Genomic DNA, 20,032 nt, shown 5'->3' on the forward strand with positions numbered 1-20,032 from the left:
GAGAGAGAGAGAGAGAGAGATCCAGTGAAAGTCAGGCTCTCAGCTGACTCAGAGAGAGAACAGAGATCGTCTTGCTTCTACATTGTGTGTGTGTGTGTGTGTGTGTGTGTGAGAGAGAGAGAGAGAGAGAGAACCACTGCTAGATTTTTTTCCCCAAAAACATCAAAAGCCTATAACACAAAGAGGTCAAATCGCAAGCGCGGAACTCTCTCTCTCTCTCTCTCTCTCTCTCTCTCTCTCTCTCACACACACACACACACACACACACACACACACACACACACACACACACACCTTGTGCGCACATGCTCTCTCTCTCTCTCTCTCTCTCTCTCTCTCTCTCTCTCTCTCACACACACACACACACACACACACACACACACACACACACAAAAGTGCTCCTGTTTTTTGACCTAGTAGACAACGGTTTACTCTTTTGATTATAACCTCTTCATCCGAACTCCGATTTGGGTGATCTATACCCTCAATTGAAGAGCATGAAGCCCTCTACCCATTGATCTAAAGACAAAAAATTTCAGAGTTATGGAAGGTGTTTTTGTAATAGAATTTCTGAAGTGAACAGGTTCACAAAAATTGATTCTCATCTCTTAGTTTACATACAATGTCTTCCGGTACTCGCAAGGGTTCTTCTTCTTCAACAAGGTTCACAACCATTGTGGAAAATGATCCAAAATCTCCTAAGTATGGAGATAGAAACACAACCACCCAACCAACGACATCAAAAACCATGATCATGTCATACTTGGTATCATTGCAAGAGATTGTAAACAAACAAGGGGAAGACTTGCGAGCACTTGCAATGGAGAATGGCACACTAAGGGTACTTGTGGTTGAGGATGAGGATCTCAAGAGGACACTTGAGATGCAAACAACATGTTTGATGCAACTTGAAGAGGAAGTCAAGGAATGTAAACGCTCTCTTGTGGACTTGAATGCTTTGAAGGAGCGGACGAGCAAAGTAGAGCATGACCATGTATTGAAAGAGGAGAAATTTGACACCATGAGCCGGGATGTATGCGACATGAAAAATGTATGCACAAACAAGTCTTGGGCTGATGTATGTGGTAGCAATGTGGTTTCTAATTACTCACTTATGCAAGATATGGTTCAAACAAAGAATGTTAAGAATGTGGATGTGGAGGGGTTGAAGGAACGGGAGCGACGTTCCAAGGACATTGTTATTCGTGGAATTCCCAAAGAGAAGCTAGAGACACCTCCTTCTCTCGCCATTGTTATTGAAGATTTCTTCAAAAACCACTTTGGCATGTCCAGAGTTATGGTCTATGGAGCACATAGAGTGGGGAAGCAAGGAGCTCCTCGCTCGGGAGAACGGCCAATTGTATGCACCATGCAGGATGAGACTAAGCGAAAGATTATCCTTGATAATAGCTGGATCTATTTGAGGGATACAAAATGTTTTGTTTGTGAAGATCGCACTATTAAGCAACAAAATATGCGTCGCAAGGCATATGAGGAAAAGAATAAGAAAAACAAGGAGATCTCTCATGAAGAAAATGTGCCCAAGGAGGAGGCAAGTCCCTCAAGCAAATAGGGATGCATGACCTATGAGACCAAGTTACAATTGAAAATATGCTTTTGGAATTGTAATGGATACCCATGGAATGCAGGGATCGGCATTGATGAACTAACAAGTTAAGCCGATATTGTACTTCTTGTTGAAACTTGAGAGAATGATACACAAAGGATTAATGGCTTGGAGAATTACAATGTATATTCATTGATGTGGTCAAAGAATCTTAAGCAACGAAGAGGACAAGGAGGGGTAGCATGTATGGTTAAGAAAGGACTGGAAGATTTTGTATCAATTGTGAAAGATGACAAGCACAAACGTTATGTATGGCTGAAAATTATGACACCAAAAAGAGCACCCATTTTTGTAGCCGGTTGCTACATTCCTCATCATGATTCCCCCTTTTATGCTTGCATAGATATCGGCCATTTTTTTATTTAGAAAAGGACATTGCTTATTTCAAAGGTGAAGGTGATGTTATTGTATTTGGGGATATGAATGCTCGCACAAAAACATTGCAACATGATACTCAACAATTTGATATGCTATACATTTCAAGGAATTTGGAGGAAGTTCACTTGTATGATCGTTCTTCAATGGATGAGAAAGAGCCGAATCACTATGGAAAGTTACTTTTGCACATGTGTAATAGCACGGGTATGCTCATTGCCAATGGTGTATCTTTGTGAAGTGGAACCAATGGATTTACATGTAGGAGACATAATGGGGACAGTGTGATTGACTATATGCTACTCTCCGAAGCCATCATGCATCGCATAAAGAGTTTTACGTTTGGCCAATGGACCCCAGAATCCGACCATCGCACCTTATGTATTGACCTTTCATGTGGAGAAGCAACTAAGCATGATAATCTTAGCCAAAGGAAAGAGAAATTATCACTATGTATGGATTTCAAATGGGCACCAATGTACATTGAAATGATTGAGCAAAAATTATAGATGAAGAAGCTTCAATATGATACACCATTGGAAACTAAATGGGAAGCTTTCAAGAAAGTTATTTGTTCTTAGCCAAAGAATGCTTTGCTATAAAGAATCTCCATGGTATCAACAAAAATAGATCACGCAAAAGGTGGTTTGATAAACAATGTCAAGATGCTCAAAAGTCCTTTATAAAGCTTAATGCAGATATGGACAAAGACAACTATCAAGTCATTTGCATACATACAAGGCATTGATTCAAAAGAAGAGAAGAAAATGGGAAGTAAAGCAATAACTTTTTCAAGTCCAAGAAAAGGCACATGCATGTGGAAGATTTGGAGAAACTTGAGGGGCAAGCGGGTCGAGAATTTTGGTAACTTGAGTCTTGTGGATATGTACACACATTGTAGGCAATTATATGAGAAAGCAAATGCTGAAAAAATGCCATTTTATGGTTCACTCCCATGTATGTCTTCTTTTTTTACTATTGAGGACGTATGCGGTGGGCTTGAAAAGTTGGCCACTCGCAAAGCGGGAGATCTTCAAGGTATCAAGCCGGAGATGTTCAAATGGACGGGAGACTTTACCCATGAGTTGATGTGTGATATGTTCAACCTTACACTTCAACATGGTATGCCTTACGATTGGAGTACTAATTGGGTTAAGCCTTTGCATAAAGGAGGAGATGTAAAGAATGTAAACAACTACCGGACTACAATGATTGGGTCTCTTATGGCAAAGTTGTTTGGGTGCATAATGGAGATGAAATTGAGTGATTGGGCTAAAGATAATGACAAGCGTGCAAAGGGACAAGCGGGTTTTTGTCAATGCCATAGCACCATTGATCATCTTGTCACTCTTCGTGTTCTCATGGAGGAAAGCCGGTTGAAAGCCAAGCGATTGTATTGTTGTTTTGTGGACTTTAAGAAAGCCTTTGATATGATTCCACGTAACAGTTTGTGGAGAAGGATGGAAGAACTCCAAGTGCCAAGTGAGTTTATGCTTACGGTTTCTCGAATCTATGAGAAGGTAATTTGTCAATTGCGCATGGGAAGAGAAATTTCAAAAAAAATTGTAAGCACTATTGGGGTTAAACAAGGATGTCTATTGTCACCAACTTTCTTTGGTCTATGCATCGATCAATTGGAATAAATGGTACTTGAATTTATGCAAGAAGAAGGCATTGAAGAGGTCACTATTTGTAATGCGGTAATCATGCTTTTGTTGTATGCGGATGATGTAGTGCTTCTAGCACATAGTTTAGAAGATGCAAAAAAGCTTATGGTTGTCCTTGAGAAATTTTGCTTGCATAGTGGGCTGATTGTGAATGAATCCAAAACAAAGGTTATGCTTGTGAAAACGAATCATAAGGAGAAGCCATTCATTGTGTACAACAATGAGACACTTGAAGTTGTTGAGAGCTTTAAGTACCTTGGCCTTGAGGTTTCGTCCAATCACAGATGGCATGAATGTGCTATGCGTAGTTTGGAAGTGGGAAAGAGAGCATATTATGCAGTTGAGAACATGTGTTAAGTGTTGGGTTCTCAAGAAGTATCTTTTTGATGCATTGGTGACACCATTTATTCTTTATGGAGTTGAAGTGTGGGGTGGGAGCATCTCAAAGTCTACTTGGAAAGAGTTTGAGAATGTCCAAAAGTGTTTTCTTACAAACTTTCTCCAAGTGAAGACACAAACACCATATATGCTCCTACTTCTTGAGTCGGGATGTCTTCCAATTGAGGTTATGGACATGGAAAGGGTTGTTAAGTACATGATAAAGATGCGTCAAAATCCCTCACATCGACTTCCTACAATTACATAGGAAGCAAGCAAAAAAGTTCAAAAGACGCATAAAAGCAAGATCTTGAGCACGGGATGGATGCAAGACATAAAGAAGTGGTTTGGGAGATGGGATGCATTACACTTGCTACATGATGCTTCAATTGACTCCCAAGTGAATGAAGCTTTTCTACAACGCCAATGTATTACGGCTTGAGAGAAATCCGGTGGGTCACGCTTCATACATTACACCACCCATATTGACCCCAACTACAAAACCATGTTCTTTGCTGATAGAGGAAACCGTACTCACACTTACATGTTGGAGCCTATCCCCTTGTCCGCGATACACACTATCGTAGCCATTCGCCTTAGCTCCCATTTCCTTCGATGCAAGATAGGGCGTTGGGGCAATGGAGAAGAGTCAAATAGATTGTGAACATTATGCTCACTGCAAGTTCGAGAGTCTAAGTACCACACACTACTAGAGTGCTCAGCTTTTGGTCACATTTGAGCTTGCTTTTCTTACATTTTCAGCCATAACTTAGACCTACACACTTTCCTCTCCTAGCCAAAGTGTGGGCTCTCCATTGAGACTCTCATCACCACAGTTTTTGGAGCATCAAGAGTCACTCATCATCCATACACATACTACATCACATGTAACTTTGGTCCCATAGGTCATATTTGACCTTTGAGGACAATAATAAAATCTCTCTCTCTCTCTCTCTCTCTCTCTTTTGGGTAGAAAAAGTGGTCGTATATTGTGTACAAAAGAGATCTATGGAGATGCCCAAAGGTCTATCCCCCGCTTTTCAACAACAGTTTTGGTGATGCATTTGGATCCTTAGGATCAGATGTGCAGGATATACTATTTCATGTGGATGATTGTGCATGCGAGATTGCTTGTTGGCACTTGGGATGAGATAACTACTCATGATCCGACTTCCCAAGAGGTACTTTGCATCCTGAGTGTTTGAGATAGTATTTTTGGGTTTGCCCATATGCTCAACCAGTGTGGAGGACAATTTTTTGTTTGTTTATCAAAGTGGCCATTCATGATGGGTTTGTGATGTGGGGTCTTTGCAATTTTTGGGGTCACACACATTTTTTCAGGGCTAATCAACAGATTTGGTCTTCACTCTTGCTTCATTGGGATATATATTGGGCACTCTAAAGATGATCCTAGGTATAGGTCATCAATTTGACCTCCAGTAACGGGATGGAGTTTTTCCTACAATCTATAGCATCACTCTTTGGACTATATAGGAGGCTCATCGTGCTCACATTCTGGGCTCAGAGTCTTCTCCTACATCCACCACTTTGATAGAGCTACTACATACTCTTTGCAACCAACGGGATACTTCAACACGCTCCTCCAGGGTGGCGAAGAGGCGTAGATTCTCCTTTCTTTAGACATGGGCAAAATCTTCAGTTCTTTCAAGTTTGGACTATGGTCACATGACATGCCATTATGCACCTCCACCTTGATTCATTCTACATTCCTCATACAGGTCACCTTGATGTAAACATAGCCCATATACTCTTCTCTCTCTCTCTCTCTCTCTCTCTCTCTCTCTCTCTCTCTCTTCCCCAAGCTACTTTACACAAGCCTACGCTATCGAACCTCTACTTTTCATAATTGAGGGCCCTATATATGCCATTATGATTTATCTTTTCAACTTCTACAATTTCACCTCCATGAAGCTCATAGCATTTCTCACAATTTGGCACCAGTTGCTCACTCTTGCTCCTACCCCTCTACCACACAATGCTCTTTATCTTCTCCTAGTGGTTCATCAATATGCCCATCCTCCTCTTCCCTAGCATTAGGCTAGCCAACATATCCAACTGTTATGATGCCTACTATGGTGTCCATGAAGCTCATAGCATTTCTCACAATTTGGCACCAGTTGCTCACTCTTGCTCCTACCCCTCTACCACACAATGCTCTTTATCTTCTCCTAGTGGTTCATCAATATGCCCATCCTCCTCTTCCCTAGCATTAGGCTAGCCAACATATCCAACTGTTATGATGCCTACTATGGTGTCCATCCTATGGGTGTCTGGTAATGTGTAGCCTTTTATGAGGCACGATCGCATGTCCCTAGCTTTTCAACTAATCGAGGTTCCCAATTGACAGAGAATCTGGGGCACTAGGGAGCCAATACAATTAGAGCATTAGACCTTTCTTGGTCATCGACACCTACGCCTTGATACCTAAACATTGGTGTCTCTCGGTAATATAGCTAGGACCTCATTAATAACCGTTATTGCGCTCTACCAAGAGCTCCCTTTTGTATCTCCACAACCAACATCTTCTCCACCAATAGTGTGTTTAATAGCATCTATCCAAAGATCGACATTCTCAGCACCTCAATGTGTCTCCTCCCAATCTATCCCCGCCACATGATCAGCCCTTCAGTACTTACGAAGAGAGAGAGAGAGAGAGAGAGAGAGAGAGAGAGCTGATCCAGCCTTGTGCTATTTTGTGTGTGTGTGTGTGTGTGTGTGTGTGAGAGAGAGACAGAGAGAGAGAGAGAGACTCCCATCCAACCATTCGCAAGTCTGCAGGAATTTGATTATTTCTTATACTACAAAAGCAAAATTAGATTTTCAATGAACTAAAAGCTAGGTCATTGAGGAAAGACATTGTAGGAAGGCCGGAGCGATCAAGCAGCAGGCATGGAGAATACGAGGGATCGTGAAGCAGGCGTTGGGCAAGCCTCAGTTTATGAGGAGGGAAGGAACCATTCCATGCTGCAGGACCTTCGTCGCTTGCTGGGCAATCCCCCCTCCACCGACGTCATCTTCCTCTGCGGCAAGGAGCGCCAACAGGTCCCTGCTCACCGCCTTCTCGTCTCCCTGCGCTCCCCCCAACTGCAGGCCACGCTTCTCAGAAGCGAGAACCATGCTCAGCCCTGCCACATCGAGCTTCCCCATATCGATGCCTCCACCATGCGTATCTGCATTGAATTCTTCTACACCGACACTGTCCGCGAGGAGAGCTGGCTTGATTTTCAATCATTCGTTGAAGTCATTGCTGCAGCCAAGTATTTTCTTGTCGCAAAGCTTGAAGACCTTGCCATCACCCATATTGAGTATCAGTTGATAACCCATGATGAGCAGAAGGTTCAACAGCCTGCTTTCGACAGGGGCCTGATGAAAGCATACAACAGAGCTGCATTCCTCTATAGGTCACATCCAAGCAGGCCGATGCAGAAAATGTTGGAGCAAATGGTTGCTCACATTAGGTGGGCATCACGATACTGGAAATTGAGAAGGTTTGAATTTGAGTTTGAACCCCTTCAGCATCTTGACCAAGATGCTTTGGTATTCTATTTGCAGAATATCAAGCTTTGGCAGCATGTCCCTTCAAATCGTGCAGATGTGTATAGGTTGGAGTATCAGAAATTCTATACTCTGCTTTTATGGTGTGCTTCTCAATACGTATATGGGTGTAAAGCACAAGAAGCATCTTTTGCATATGCGATGGACAGTGCGATAGGACACTTTCTTCCCTGGTATGGAGAATTTGATGTACAGGATTTTTTGTCGGCAAAGTCTGCTAATAATCATGACCATATGGATACGAGCAAGTTGGAATTGATTCAAGCTTTAAGAGATCAAGTGCTGAGTTGTTTGGAGAAACTAGATGGTGGCCTGTTTAGACTATCTCCTACAGTGATGAGCGGTATCATTGAGCCGCTCGGCCTCTTACCAGATTCGATGTTGTTGACGGCATACAGGCTTCAAGCATTGAATCCAGGGGATCTACATTGGGATGATTTTGGTCATTACAACAACTACAGACTGGTAGACAGCGGACTTGATGTGCTTTCTTGCGAGACAGATAGATTCGAAGGCTTTGCAAGGTGTAGCATGCCAATTGGGCTGCCCGGACATATGACGTTCGCATGGGAGGTGCTCATTTCGGAGCCAACAGACCATCTTCGGGTTGGCTTTTGTCTCAAGAGAAATCTTTTGCCTAAAGAGTATGACAGGTTTTTGTTAGGTGACTGTGCATGGAGCTGGGCATTGAGCTCTAATGGAAACTTGTACCATGACTCTAAAAGAGTTCGTGCGAGGTATTGTAGCCATTTTCATAGTAGGAATGAGGTGAAAGTTGGAGTGCACCTAAACTTGAATGAAAGGACGTGCTCATTTTCAATCGATGGTGTGGTCCAAAGTATCGCTTGGAGAGACTTGCCTAAACATGAACGAGTGTATCCTGCGGTTTCTATGCAAAGCCCATCAAGAGCCCAACTAAGAATGATCTTTGCTGATTGGATGATTAATCCTAGAAGAATTGCCGGGTGATCGTTCTAAAAAGCATAGAATGGAACATGATTTGCTGACATAAAGTTAAATGAAGAGCATGTGTAATAGTAGGGGAGCACCTTTTGGATCTGTTCAAAGAAATCTAGTAGCTCTCTCTCTCTCTCTCTCTCTCTCTCTCTCTCTCTCTCACAATACACACATGCCACATACACACACATTATCAACGTCGCTTTGGATGTAAAACAATTAGGGATCAATTTGAGAATATTATGCTTGCTCTACAATTTAAGCTGCCTTGTGCTCTATTAGAACTCCTTTTACCATTCATCTCGGTGGGGGAATTGGTCCTTCATATAAATAATATTAGTTTTTATCTCTGAATTGTAAGACTAACTTAAGAGTATCATGGTTCTTGTGAAAAGCTAGCCTTTTGACATGCATGGATGGTGGAAGCGAAGAGGGGCATTGGATACATAGGAAGATGATAGAAATGTGGATTGCATGACCTATGCACAACTCAATGATGTATAGATCGGTACCACTCAATCTCTTTGCTAAAATACCAACAAGTGGAACTATAGATTCCAATAGTCAAGTGACTTCATATCTATACTATAATAAAAGGGGGAGGGATTCCGCCCCCCCTGACACGTGGCAGAAGTAGCATGAACCTGCTGTGTGCCCTGCGCCTCTCGGTTGCACAGAGAGAGAGAGAGAGAGAGAGAGAGAGAGAGAGAGAGAGAGAGAGACTAGTAAGTTTTAAGTTTGTGGGTGCTGTCATTGGGACTGGTTACTATGTGGGTCCTTGCTCGGGTCGAAATTTGCTCCATGTTCAACCAAGTTTATCTCTAGTGTCCTTTTCAGTGTCGTAGGGTGGCTCTCCTATCAGTCGATGTATCTATGGTTGCTGGGAGACGTCATGTCTCGACAACGAGCATGACTAGAATTTGTAATTTTTTGTTATGCTAATATAATTAACTCACCATTGTGAGTTCTGCAGAAAAAAAGAAAATAAAGGTTTTAAGTTTGTGTGAAGTCTAAAATTTTGTGTAGATTGTGTAGAGACAATATGCTAACACAATATACAGTCAAAAAGATCTTACTCATAAAATTAATACATGGAACACAAGAGGATTGGTACCATAGCTACCAAAATTCGTTGTTGGAAAAACAAAGATAGTCCTAATTAATAAAGGTCAAAGAGATGCATCAAAAAGAATCTCTTAGCTGAAGAATTAAGGAAACAAACTTAACCAACTAGTGCACAAGCTTCTCTGGGTATAACTCTTGGAAGAGAGGCATCACATAAAAGGCCTTGGGTTAGTCTCACTAAAAATTTTCTTGTGTTTATCTATACCAAGAGTTGGCTTCTTGCAACCCACGTGACGACTAGCGGAGTAGACATATAGAAATATCACAAACATGACAAGTAAAGAATAGAAAGCATGACAAATGAAAAAAAAGGGGCTAAGAAGGTGATTCAAATTTGGAAAGACTTATATAAATAACTTTAACAAAAAATTATTTTTCCACTGTAGGTGGCACCACCATTAAAGGCGGCCCCCAGAAGTCTACCTCGTGATTTTACAAAAAAGATTTTTCCATTAACCATGCTACTCCCTTGTAAAGAAGCAGCCATTTTCTCATAAAAAATCTCATTTTCATTTCATTTGTCTCAACTTGCTCGTACTTTTCATCGCTCGAAAATCTTTGCTCAGAGACTCGGATTCCTCCCCAATGCATGAAGGGTGAACCAAGTGGATACATCCAACTTTCCAATCCCCTCTATTTCTATCTTGCTCTAGAACACATGTAGTAAACCACAACGACACATCCTTCTCCACACGCCTTTATGATGCAAGCTCACTATTTTTAGCATTTGTAGGGCTTTCCTTGACAACAAACATGACCACAGTATATCTGCCACCTTTGCATAGATGCAGGCTTGTGGCTTTGTTGCACTCTTGCTTTTTGATTGACAACAAATCTATATCACTTCTTGTTGGCTTTTTGCTTGACATAGCTCTTTTTGGGGTTTAATTTTTGGCAATGACCAAGAGGATTTTTTTTCCACGTGTGTTTTTGTGGTGCTAGCATTCTCCCCGAAATGATAAATAATAATCATTGTAAACATTTGCCTAACCAAGGACCAAATCTTGGAATGAAACAATGCTCGACGTTTACAAAACCCTACCTTACACTCATAGTGTAAAGTAAAATAAGGGAAACCAAGCTTTCATTAAACTATACAAATGTCAATTTTATTTCCACGTGGATTTTTGTGGTGCTAGCATGGTTTGCAACGATATATAATAATCACTAGTGTATAAACCAGTCTTCCAGACGGGATGGAAGAAGAAACATAAATAGAAGATAATGTATGCAATTTTTGTTAAGAAAATAGCTTTGGTGGGCTTTCAAAAGTAGCAAACTTTGGCCTACATAGAGCACTACAAAACAAAATCAATTTTGAACATCTCTCAAGTTTAAGTATCAAGATGATGAATTGCTTGTTTATATTCAACTTCTACATAATGCCACGCCTTCTACTTACAAGTATAGGTGATTGTTTCTTGAGGCAAATGATTGTTTTATGCTTCCCATCTCTGTTGAGCATTCCTTGAAATTTGAGCATGACAATATTTGTTGTTCATCTCCTTTTAACATTGATTGAAATCAACATGAAATTCATGAGCTTTCTAATTATGCTAATAATATTCAATGTTTATTTTTTTATTTTTTTGTTTAATATACTAGATATTTTTTTTATAAAAAGGATATCAAAGTAAAATTTATATATTTTTTAATTATTTTATTTGTTAATTCCAATATTTTTTCATAGACAACATTGGTTTTGTGCTTTTTTGTATATTCTTTGTTATCTCCTAAACAAATTCTTATAGCTTTTGAAGAATTTGCCCTTGATAATGTAACATATATTTGTCCATGGCTAAATGTTGGTGTTGATAAATATATTCCAACTTGAATATACTTCTTTCTTGAGATTTATTTGTCACTACAAAAGCTAGTTGTATAGGAAATTTCCTTTGTCTCTGAGAGATCCCAACCCGGCAATAATGTCAAGATGGCGGTTGACAGATCTCTAGGCCTAATAAGAGTCAGAGTCTCCAAGCAAGAAAAATTGAGGGAATAGACCTTTACCATTGGCAATGGCTTGGGAATATAGACCTAGAAGAATACCTAGACCTGTCTCATAATCAAAAACGGGACAAAAACTTAAAAGTTCAAAAACTTTTTTGACCCTATTAATTCTCCAAATGGGCTAAGGTATCCTCAATCAACATTTTTTTCCCTCTACGTGATTGAGGACACAGTCGTTGGTGGACTCCTCTTCCAAATGAAGAAGTCTTCTAATGTTTAGTGTGTGGGAATGGATAGTACCTGACTAATCAGGTCCACCCGTCCATGATCAACAACCTTAGCCGATCCTCACTTACCACCCTGCACTCACATATGCTTTTTTGTTATTTAATTACTACCACCTTCTTTCCACTCTTTAACAAATGCAGTGTTATCACTTAAAAGAATTTGTATTACTTATAACTTAAATTATAGTGAAGACCCACTTGTGATTGGTCAGCTATCTGCTGCAGCTCTGAGATCCAAACACTCTTGTCCGCTGTAAGTGTGCGCTCCTTGCCGCACTGTCGAAGCAAGGGACTTGCCAATACACCGTGTGCGAGCCACAAATGGCTCCAAGCGCAAAACAAGCCTAAACTAGAAAGCTCAAAAGAGCAAAGGGTGTGTCACTCACCGCTCTACGCTCGCCTTCGTGGTGGATTCCTCGCCGTGATGAAGAAGAAGCTGCAGTTGTGCCGCGCTCAACCGCTTCGCCGCCGTCGTGCCTTCGTAATGCTCGATCGCACACACACTCTCCCTCTCTCTCTCTCTCTCTCTCTCTCTCACATACACACACACAAGGAGGTGAAGAAGAAGAAGATGGAGATGGAGATGGAGCAAGAGCACTCTTCTATTGCACAAATGAGAGAATGAATGAATTTTAGGTTTAGTTGGCTTTTATATGAGCTCACCCCATTCACACTTGGGCGCCCATGCTTAGCCAACTAATCCCTTGAATGTCCCAGTTAGAGTGCGCCTCTCATCGACAATCACTCTTACCCTTTTCCTATTGGTCCGACAAGCCCGGTACCTGACTCTACCAAATACATAATACATGTCCGTCGTAGGTGATGGGGTGTCCGTGAGCCGTGAGGGTTAACATGCCCTCCTTCCTGATGTAGATTCCGTCCTCGGAAGCTATTGAGTTGAAGCTCGTTCGTCGAGGTGGAAGAGCATTTGAGATGAATGTCCTTAGCCTTCTTCAGTCACTGCAAAATCAAACAACATTGGCACAGTAATTGCATTCTCATAAGTGATTAAAAAGCATATGCAGTTTTAGGTAGACAAATTGATTGGTAAAAGAATTTCAAACAATTTGTTAGCAATGAACATTAAATTGCAATGTAATCAAATGCATAAACAGATGTAAAGGTAAAAAATTAAACAAGTCTGGGGTCGCTAATTTGACGGTTGAAAGGCACTAGAGATCGAATATTAATACCATGGGTAAGCTTCTTAATTTTCTGTGGTTAATTAAGTTGTTTAATCGCGAGAGCCAAGTATTCATGTTCGAGGGCTGACTAGAGGCTACATCTAGAAGACCTTGTAGTTAAGCTACCATAAAAGGAATTTCTCATGAAATCATCGCTTGACTGATTACTTTTTCTTTGACCCCCTAAATTCTTTTCACAGTGATTCAATTTTGATGTGTGTGCTTATTTTGTATGCCTTGGGTTTTTTGCTTTTCAAGAAAAAGCGCCCATACTGGGAACCTCTAGGGCTCTAGTACCATAGGCTTAAGATTTTACAATGTGGCACTTTGATTTTTTGTTTGTTCATTTTCATCATTTTAATTTTGTAACTTTGGGGGGTCATATAACACTGTTACACCTCCGATGCTCATCACACAAGTAAAATCCCTTTATAATACTTAAGCGAAAGGTCAATAGGGTCAAGCCCACTAAAAAGCCCTAGTACATTTCACACAATGCTACCTAAATCGGATTAAGAACCTAAGTAACCATTGATTATTAGGAAGGCATTCCCCATGGTATTAAGAGGAGATCTCTAACACCTAACTTGGTCAATTTAGCTTAGTCGGACTGCTTGAGTTTTAAACCTAGACAACTGATTATGAAAAAAGATTACATTGAATTAAATGTTTGATACTAAGCAAATGCATTGAATATTATGCTACCAATCACAATTAAAGCAGACAAACATGGATCCAAAAAAGATAAGGGGCAATGCTAATGGACAAGAAACACCTGTTTGTGTTGATGGTCGTGCTTGATTTGAAGTGGATGAGAGAAAGATTCCATGAAGGTCCAAATCCTAACCACAGCAACACGTTCCTGTACACACTATGAAACACAAACAATACCTCTAGGAGGCACATCAGTGGGAAAAGAGAACTTTGCTAATCACTCAACTCTAAAACAGAAACACTCCTATCGTACTGGTGGTAAGGTACTCTCCCAAGATCGAACTTGAAGTAGTTCATCAGGTGATTCTTGAACACTGGGAGGTGTGGATTCCTTTGTAGCTTTATGGAGGTCCACTATTGTAGGTGGAGGCTGTGGAGAAGCTTTTATCTCTACAGATGCATTACATGAGGAGCTAGAAGCTTCATGGGACTCCCCCCTTCCTGAGCTAGGTGGAACAAATCGTTCTTTCTTTGGTACCCAAACTAGCTCTGGAGCGGGTGTGTAGCATTCTGTGATTTTTTTCTTTCCACGATCATTGATTTGAGTCGAACAATGTAGATTGGGCTCACATGGGTCAGGTGATAGGTAAGAGCACAATCTACATTTTGGCACCCAGATTTGATCATTTCCTTGATAGTAGCCTTGGGCTTCCAATAGTCGTTTAGGGATCCATCGCAACATTTTCTTACTTTTCTTGGAGCGAGTGGTACGTTTCTTACAAGGCTTCTGTTTTTTAGCACTAGCTATGGTCACTAAAGAAGCTTTAGGGACCCACTTGTATGTTTTCTTCGTTACATTAGGATGAGTCTTGTCAGAAGCTATATGAATTGCTTGTAGCATATTTAAGGGTACATGAATTTCATCCCCCTCAGGTGTTACCCAGGTCGTCCCCCTATTTCCCCAAGTGTCTATGGTTGCTGCTAGGTGGACCCAATCCACATTGTTCGACTCAGTCATCCCAGGTAGGATATCCATATAAGGAGAGTTCTCCCCAATATCCGTGTCTTCGTTACATGTGTAACAATACTGTAATGGAGCTGAGTGAATTTTTGTGTCTGATCGATTATCAATGATGAATTTATTTCCTAGAGGATGCGTTTGACCACTTAAAAGATCAACTCGAATGACAGAGTCTTGGAACTGTAAGTAGACGTGGTTTTTGGACCAGTCATGCACCATTTTTGCTTCCCTCATGAATGGACGCCCTAAGATCATCTCAAATGACATAGGATGCTTGGAAAAATCCATAACAATGAAAGTCTGCCTTACCTTGTGTCCCAAGACTTTGATCTTGAGATCCTTTAGCATTCCAATAGGCGTAACAATAGATCCATTAGCCATTTTTACCACTACGCTTTTGGCTTCAAGGTGAGGTCGCCCCATAGACTCCCAACAACTCTTTGTCACCATGCTGACTCCCGCACCATTGTCAAGGACCCCCTTTACAGTTAATCCTTTAGTAGTGATTGGTAGAGTAGCATTAGATTCATCACCTTCAAAGTATTGCCCCAACTTGTTAACGGGTACTTCAATTACAGATTCATGTCCCGCTAGGTCAGATGGTGGTGCTAAATGTTCCTCATCATTCATTACCGAGTCAGGTTTGTTCATATGTGCAAACTGTGGTAATCCGGCCTGTAATTCTCCATTGAGGAAGGCTCGAAGAGCTGAGACTAGCTCGGGGTCTTTATATAGTTTGGACATGATGGTGGTTCTAACTTCTGAAGACGTGAAATCCATCAATTTGGCAACATTTAATGGCATCTTGTGGGACGTAGGACCCTGACAAGAGAATGGTGAAGATGGAATCTCCACTTCCTCAAGGGGGTCGGGCATTCCCTCACCAAACATTCTCTCTAGTAGGAAAGGTGTGTGTCCACTTTCAGATGTCCTACCCTCACTCTCTTCCCGAATGATACTGGGTATAGCTAACGGCCTGTAGTTCTTGTGAGGTTGAACTTGTGTGGGAAACACTGTGTCCGACATCTGGATATGTTTGGGTTCAGGTTCTAATGTTCGTTGAGTTTCTTCCACCAAACCCCTCAGTTGTTGGACTCGTTCAATTTCCACTGTTGGCTTTGGATAGGTTCCGATCTTTCTCTTGCAATCCTCATTTTTTGTCTCTCGTGGCTTATCTTGGGAGTTCGCAACTGGGTGGTTTAACTTTGAATACTCTTTTGGTGTTTGTCGTAATTCCCCCTCGTGATCCTCCTCACTGGCTTTTTCCTTTGTAGTAACAGTTTTGGTCTCCGTGGTCTCTATCGAATCTGAGTCATCCTCAGGGTCATTCATATACACGTGATCCTCTCTTGTCCCTATGTTAGTCTTTGAACTAGGTTTTGAGCTAGCAGCATTAAGGGATTTCTTTCTTCGTGTTTTCTTCTTTCTCGCTCGGCCAATGGATGCAACATCTCTCTCTTCGAGGATGTAATTTTGCTTTTGGAGCATCGACCGTGTGAGTGCATTCACTGGTGCTATGTTTATAGTTGGTGGTGTCCCATCAACAATCTCTATTATGTTCAATGGTGTGATTTTTGGTGCGTTTGGATTGTTAGGACATTGTGTGATCAAATGATCTATGCCACAACGATTACAAGTGAGTATTGGCATTGCCAATGCACTCCCTTGACTTGTTTGCATTAGTGTGGAATTCTTTTGCATTCTAATGGGGCACTCAGCTACTCGATGTGGTCCACCACATTCGTAGCACTGAAGAGGTGGTCTCCTGGCAAAACTATTAATGTTTTCGCCTCTTGCTGCTAGCGCAGTAGCTTGATATACCGGTTTGATTTGTCCCCAATGGTCTTCCATATAGTACATGGGACACTCCTCAAGCATGTCGACTCCATAGGTGATACTAGAGTCTATGTCCTCTTCGCAATCTACATAAGTACTAGATGACTCGCAACCTATTTGGTTCATAGGTGTAACTCTTGGATGAGGGGGTTGCGGTCCTAGCACTGGAGGTGGCAACGGTGTGGTTTGGACCACATTTTGGGTTCTAGGGACCATGTGCTGTAATGGCAACTGTTGCTCCATGGGTGGGGTAGGCATCAATGCAGGAACTCGAGGTGAGTTTGCCCAAGCTATAGGCGGTCTATTTTCCATGATGCGTTTAAGCATTAGGCAATCCTTCGCTTGATGGCCATACCTACCACACGCGTTACAAGTCCCGTTCAAATTTACTCTGAAAGTAGGGCATTCACTCGTAGTATGTGGGCCCAAGCAAATTGAGCACCATTGTTGCTCCCTTCTTGGATACATATGAGTGTTTTGTGGAGCACGATTACCCCTAAGGCTTTCTTGGATGGCCTTGGTGAGATCTGCCAAAGTCATCTCAGATATCGTTTGCTCTTTCACGATTGGCTTTATCTTCATTGGCTCATGCCCTGACGCTTGCGAGCTACTAGACTTCGGCTCGGTGGACACTCTTTCTCCTGCAATCATTAAATTATCCTCCAATTGGATTGCATTCATGGTGACTGCTTCCCAAGTAGTGATACCTCTAATGACTAGGCCATTATAGATACTTTCATGTCGTAGTCCCCTAATGAATCTATCGAGCAATTGGTTGTTGTTGAATCGCTCGTTTGGATGGCATCGAGAATTCAAATTCTTTAGGTGACTAATGAAGTCTCTCACGGATTCACCTTCTTCTCGTTGGGCTTTTTGGAGCTGAGAGGCTACACCCCAAAGTACTCTCTCTCGTATGTATTCTTTTAAGAACAGTCTCCTAAGAGTAGAGTAGATCGTTTTCTCTTCTACTCTTAAGGTTCTATACCAATCTCCAGCCTTTCCGCTTAGGGTCAAACTCAAAGCCTTACACTTATGTAGCTCATTGTGCTCTTCCAAGGAATCCCACACATGTTCAAAGACTTACATATGCTTTCTAGCATCTCCGTCTCCACTAAATTTCTGTGTGAGCTTAGCTACTTGAACTGCCTTGCTCTTAGGCTCTCTATCAGGTGCACTACACATGTTTTCCGCAATAGAGCGACCGATAGTTTGAGAAAATGCTGCCAAATCTCCTATTTGAGCAGGTATAATGGGTGTATGTGCTCCTGGAACCACATGTGAGATGGGAGTTGGCCTTGGCCTTGGCATACGTGCGGCTCTTGGGTCCCATATTTTGTATGGTGGTGTACCAGACGGTGGTCCAAAGTTTACAGGCATGGCCCTAGGCATAGGGGGTGCCTGATATGGCATATTATTATTAAATGGCATGGCTCCACTTGTATAAGAGCTTGGATAATGCCATTGTGGATTGTAAGCTCTTGGAATAATCGGAGGTGTAGGAGCTACATGAGGCTGAGGTACGACAGGTGCACACGATTGATACATACATGTAGGTATAGTTGGGGGCACTGTGCTACTAGGCATCGGTGCAGTGTTAACAAATGAACTCCATGGTGTACTTCTTGTCATGCTCACCGCTGGGATATGCATGGTAGCCGTAGTGTCATTAAGAGAAATATGAGCTAGATCTGGGAAGGTAAAGCTGCCACTTGTGGGCTTAGATTGTACTGAGGCTCCTGGCGAAACAACATATGGAGGATCAATGGGGCTCACTGAGGGAGTCTCCATTTGTGATAGGGTTGGTTGGTTGGCCTTTCCCGTATCCAAGAATCTCATTAGGCCTGTTGAAGGCAGACAATCCTATGGAGGACATCACAGACTTTCTGTTGTTGCTCATCTATGCTAGTAGCACCCGATGTGGATTGTAGAACATCTAACCAACCCACGTGATAGGTGTGTCCTGTGTACCGATCAGTTAAAGCTTCTGCTTGTAGGTCATACTCCCAATTTTCGTTTAGGAATATCCCATCTAGGCCTGGCGTGCTGGAGGTTTCCCTTGAAGTGGAAGCATTATTGCTCCCCATAGCTTGCCCCTCCGTGACTGCTACGTTGGGAGCACTCGGTTGCTCGGCCGGCATGATTGTTGTCATAGGAGCCTTTGCTTTCAGGGCTCGACTTTGTTCAAGCCCTCGTAGGTTCTCAATTTACCTCTCCCTTGTTGCTTGCATATAGCGTTTGATCTCTTGTACTTCGGCAAGACTCCTACCATCGGGTAGTAAAACCTCAGAGGGAGATAGTCCTAAAGGATCAGGAGGTGCAGTGGATGGAACATTCAAATGCACACTCTCAAGAAGCATAGAGTCTATTTTAGGCATGAATGACGAATTTACTTTCCCACTCCCTTCATTTATTTCATTAACCGCATGTTCGGAGCGAGTAGCTCTACTTAGGGTCTCTTTTAAGCGACTAAACACGTTGGACCCGGGCTGTGGGCCCATGGCATGCATGTCTTGACTTGAACTATCAGGGTTTGGTGTAGGATACCCCTCCATGACTTCGTAGTCAGAGGAAGAATCACTAGACGCGATATGAGGATCTTGGGTCGCGCTACCTTCAATCCCGGCTGAAGGTCCAGAACCTAGGGTGGAGGAATAATGGGTGCCCGCGTAAATGGAGGCACTACCAATATGCTCATGCTCTAACACTCATCCAGAGCGTAGGTTCATATGACTTACACACTCTAAACGCGTTGGTGAGTGCCCGTGAAGGCAGCTCACTTAGTTTTTTTTTTTTTAAGGTGTTTATAACCCAAGTTTTTCGTTATTCTTGGTTATTTTTTATAACCAAGCCATAAAATATGGTGTGTAATAGCTCAAGACGAGCATTTTGGCTAAAGGAATGTGCCGTACTTTACAGCTCCCTATTCGGCTACGTGAAGCCCTCGAAATCCTAAAAATAGTCTTTATAGTCCTCGAAATCCTAAAAATAGTTTTTAAATATAAAAGGTGTATAAACTATATTTTAAAACTGAGGACTGAGGTCTAGGTTTGGGCTTGAGCTTGGGGAATGATCCCCAGCCCGATCCTTCTTTTTAAAATAATTAAAAAAAAAAAAAAAAGTCGTCGCGGCCGCGTCGCGCGCGCGCGCACACACACTTAACCTACACCTAACTTATCTACTTACAGCTAATAGAGATACTGCCACACACACTCTAACACTGTTTACACAGTACTACAGTAGCTAACAGATCTACAAAACTAACCTTACAGAACTAACATTGAACCTTACAGAACTAACATTCCATAGCTAATACCTTAATTCTAACAATACATTGCAAAAAAATTGTAACTCCTTCTTTACAGAAAACAAAAAAGACAGTACAGTGTAACAAAAAT

At 41.8% G+C, this 20,032-nt stretch overlaps 1 protein-coding gene across 1 annotated transcript; it reads left to right on the plus strand.

The window, feature by feature from the left end:
• Positions 1–6,924: 6,924 nt before the first annotated feature.
• LOC147450627 (uncharacterized) lies at positions 6,925–8,859 on the plus strand. The gene has a single exon (XM_086520760.1). It carries the CDS (start codon positions 6,958–6,960, stop codon positions 8,590–8,592), a length of 1,635 nt encoding a protein of 544 aa, XP_086376886.1. The 5' UTR covers positions 6,925–6,957; the 3' UTR covers positions 8,593–8,859.
• The last annotated feature ends 11,173 nt before the right edge of the window (positions 8,860–20,032 follow it).

Source organism: Adiantum capillus-veneris, chromosome 9 (genome assembly GCF_014529385.1).
Source record: "Adiantum capillus-veneris isolate H3 chromosome 9, ASM1452938v2, whole genome shotgun sequence".
NCBI classification, from domain to species: Eukaryota; Viridiplantae; Streptophyta; class Polypodiopsida; order Polypodiales; family Pteridaceae; genus Adiantum; species Adiantum capillus-veneris.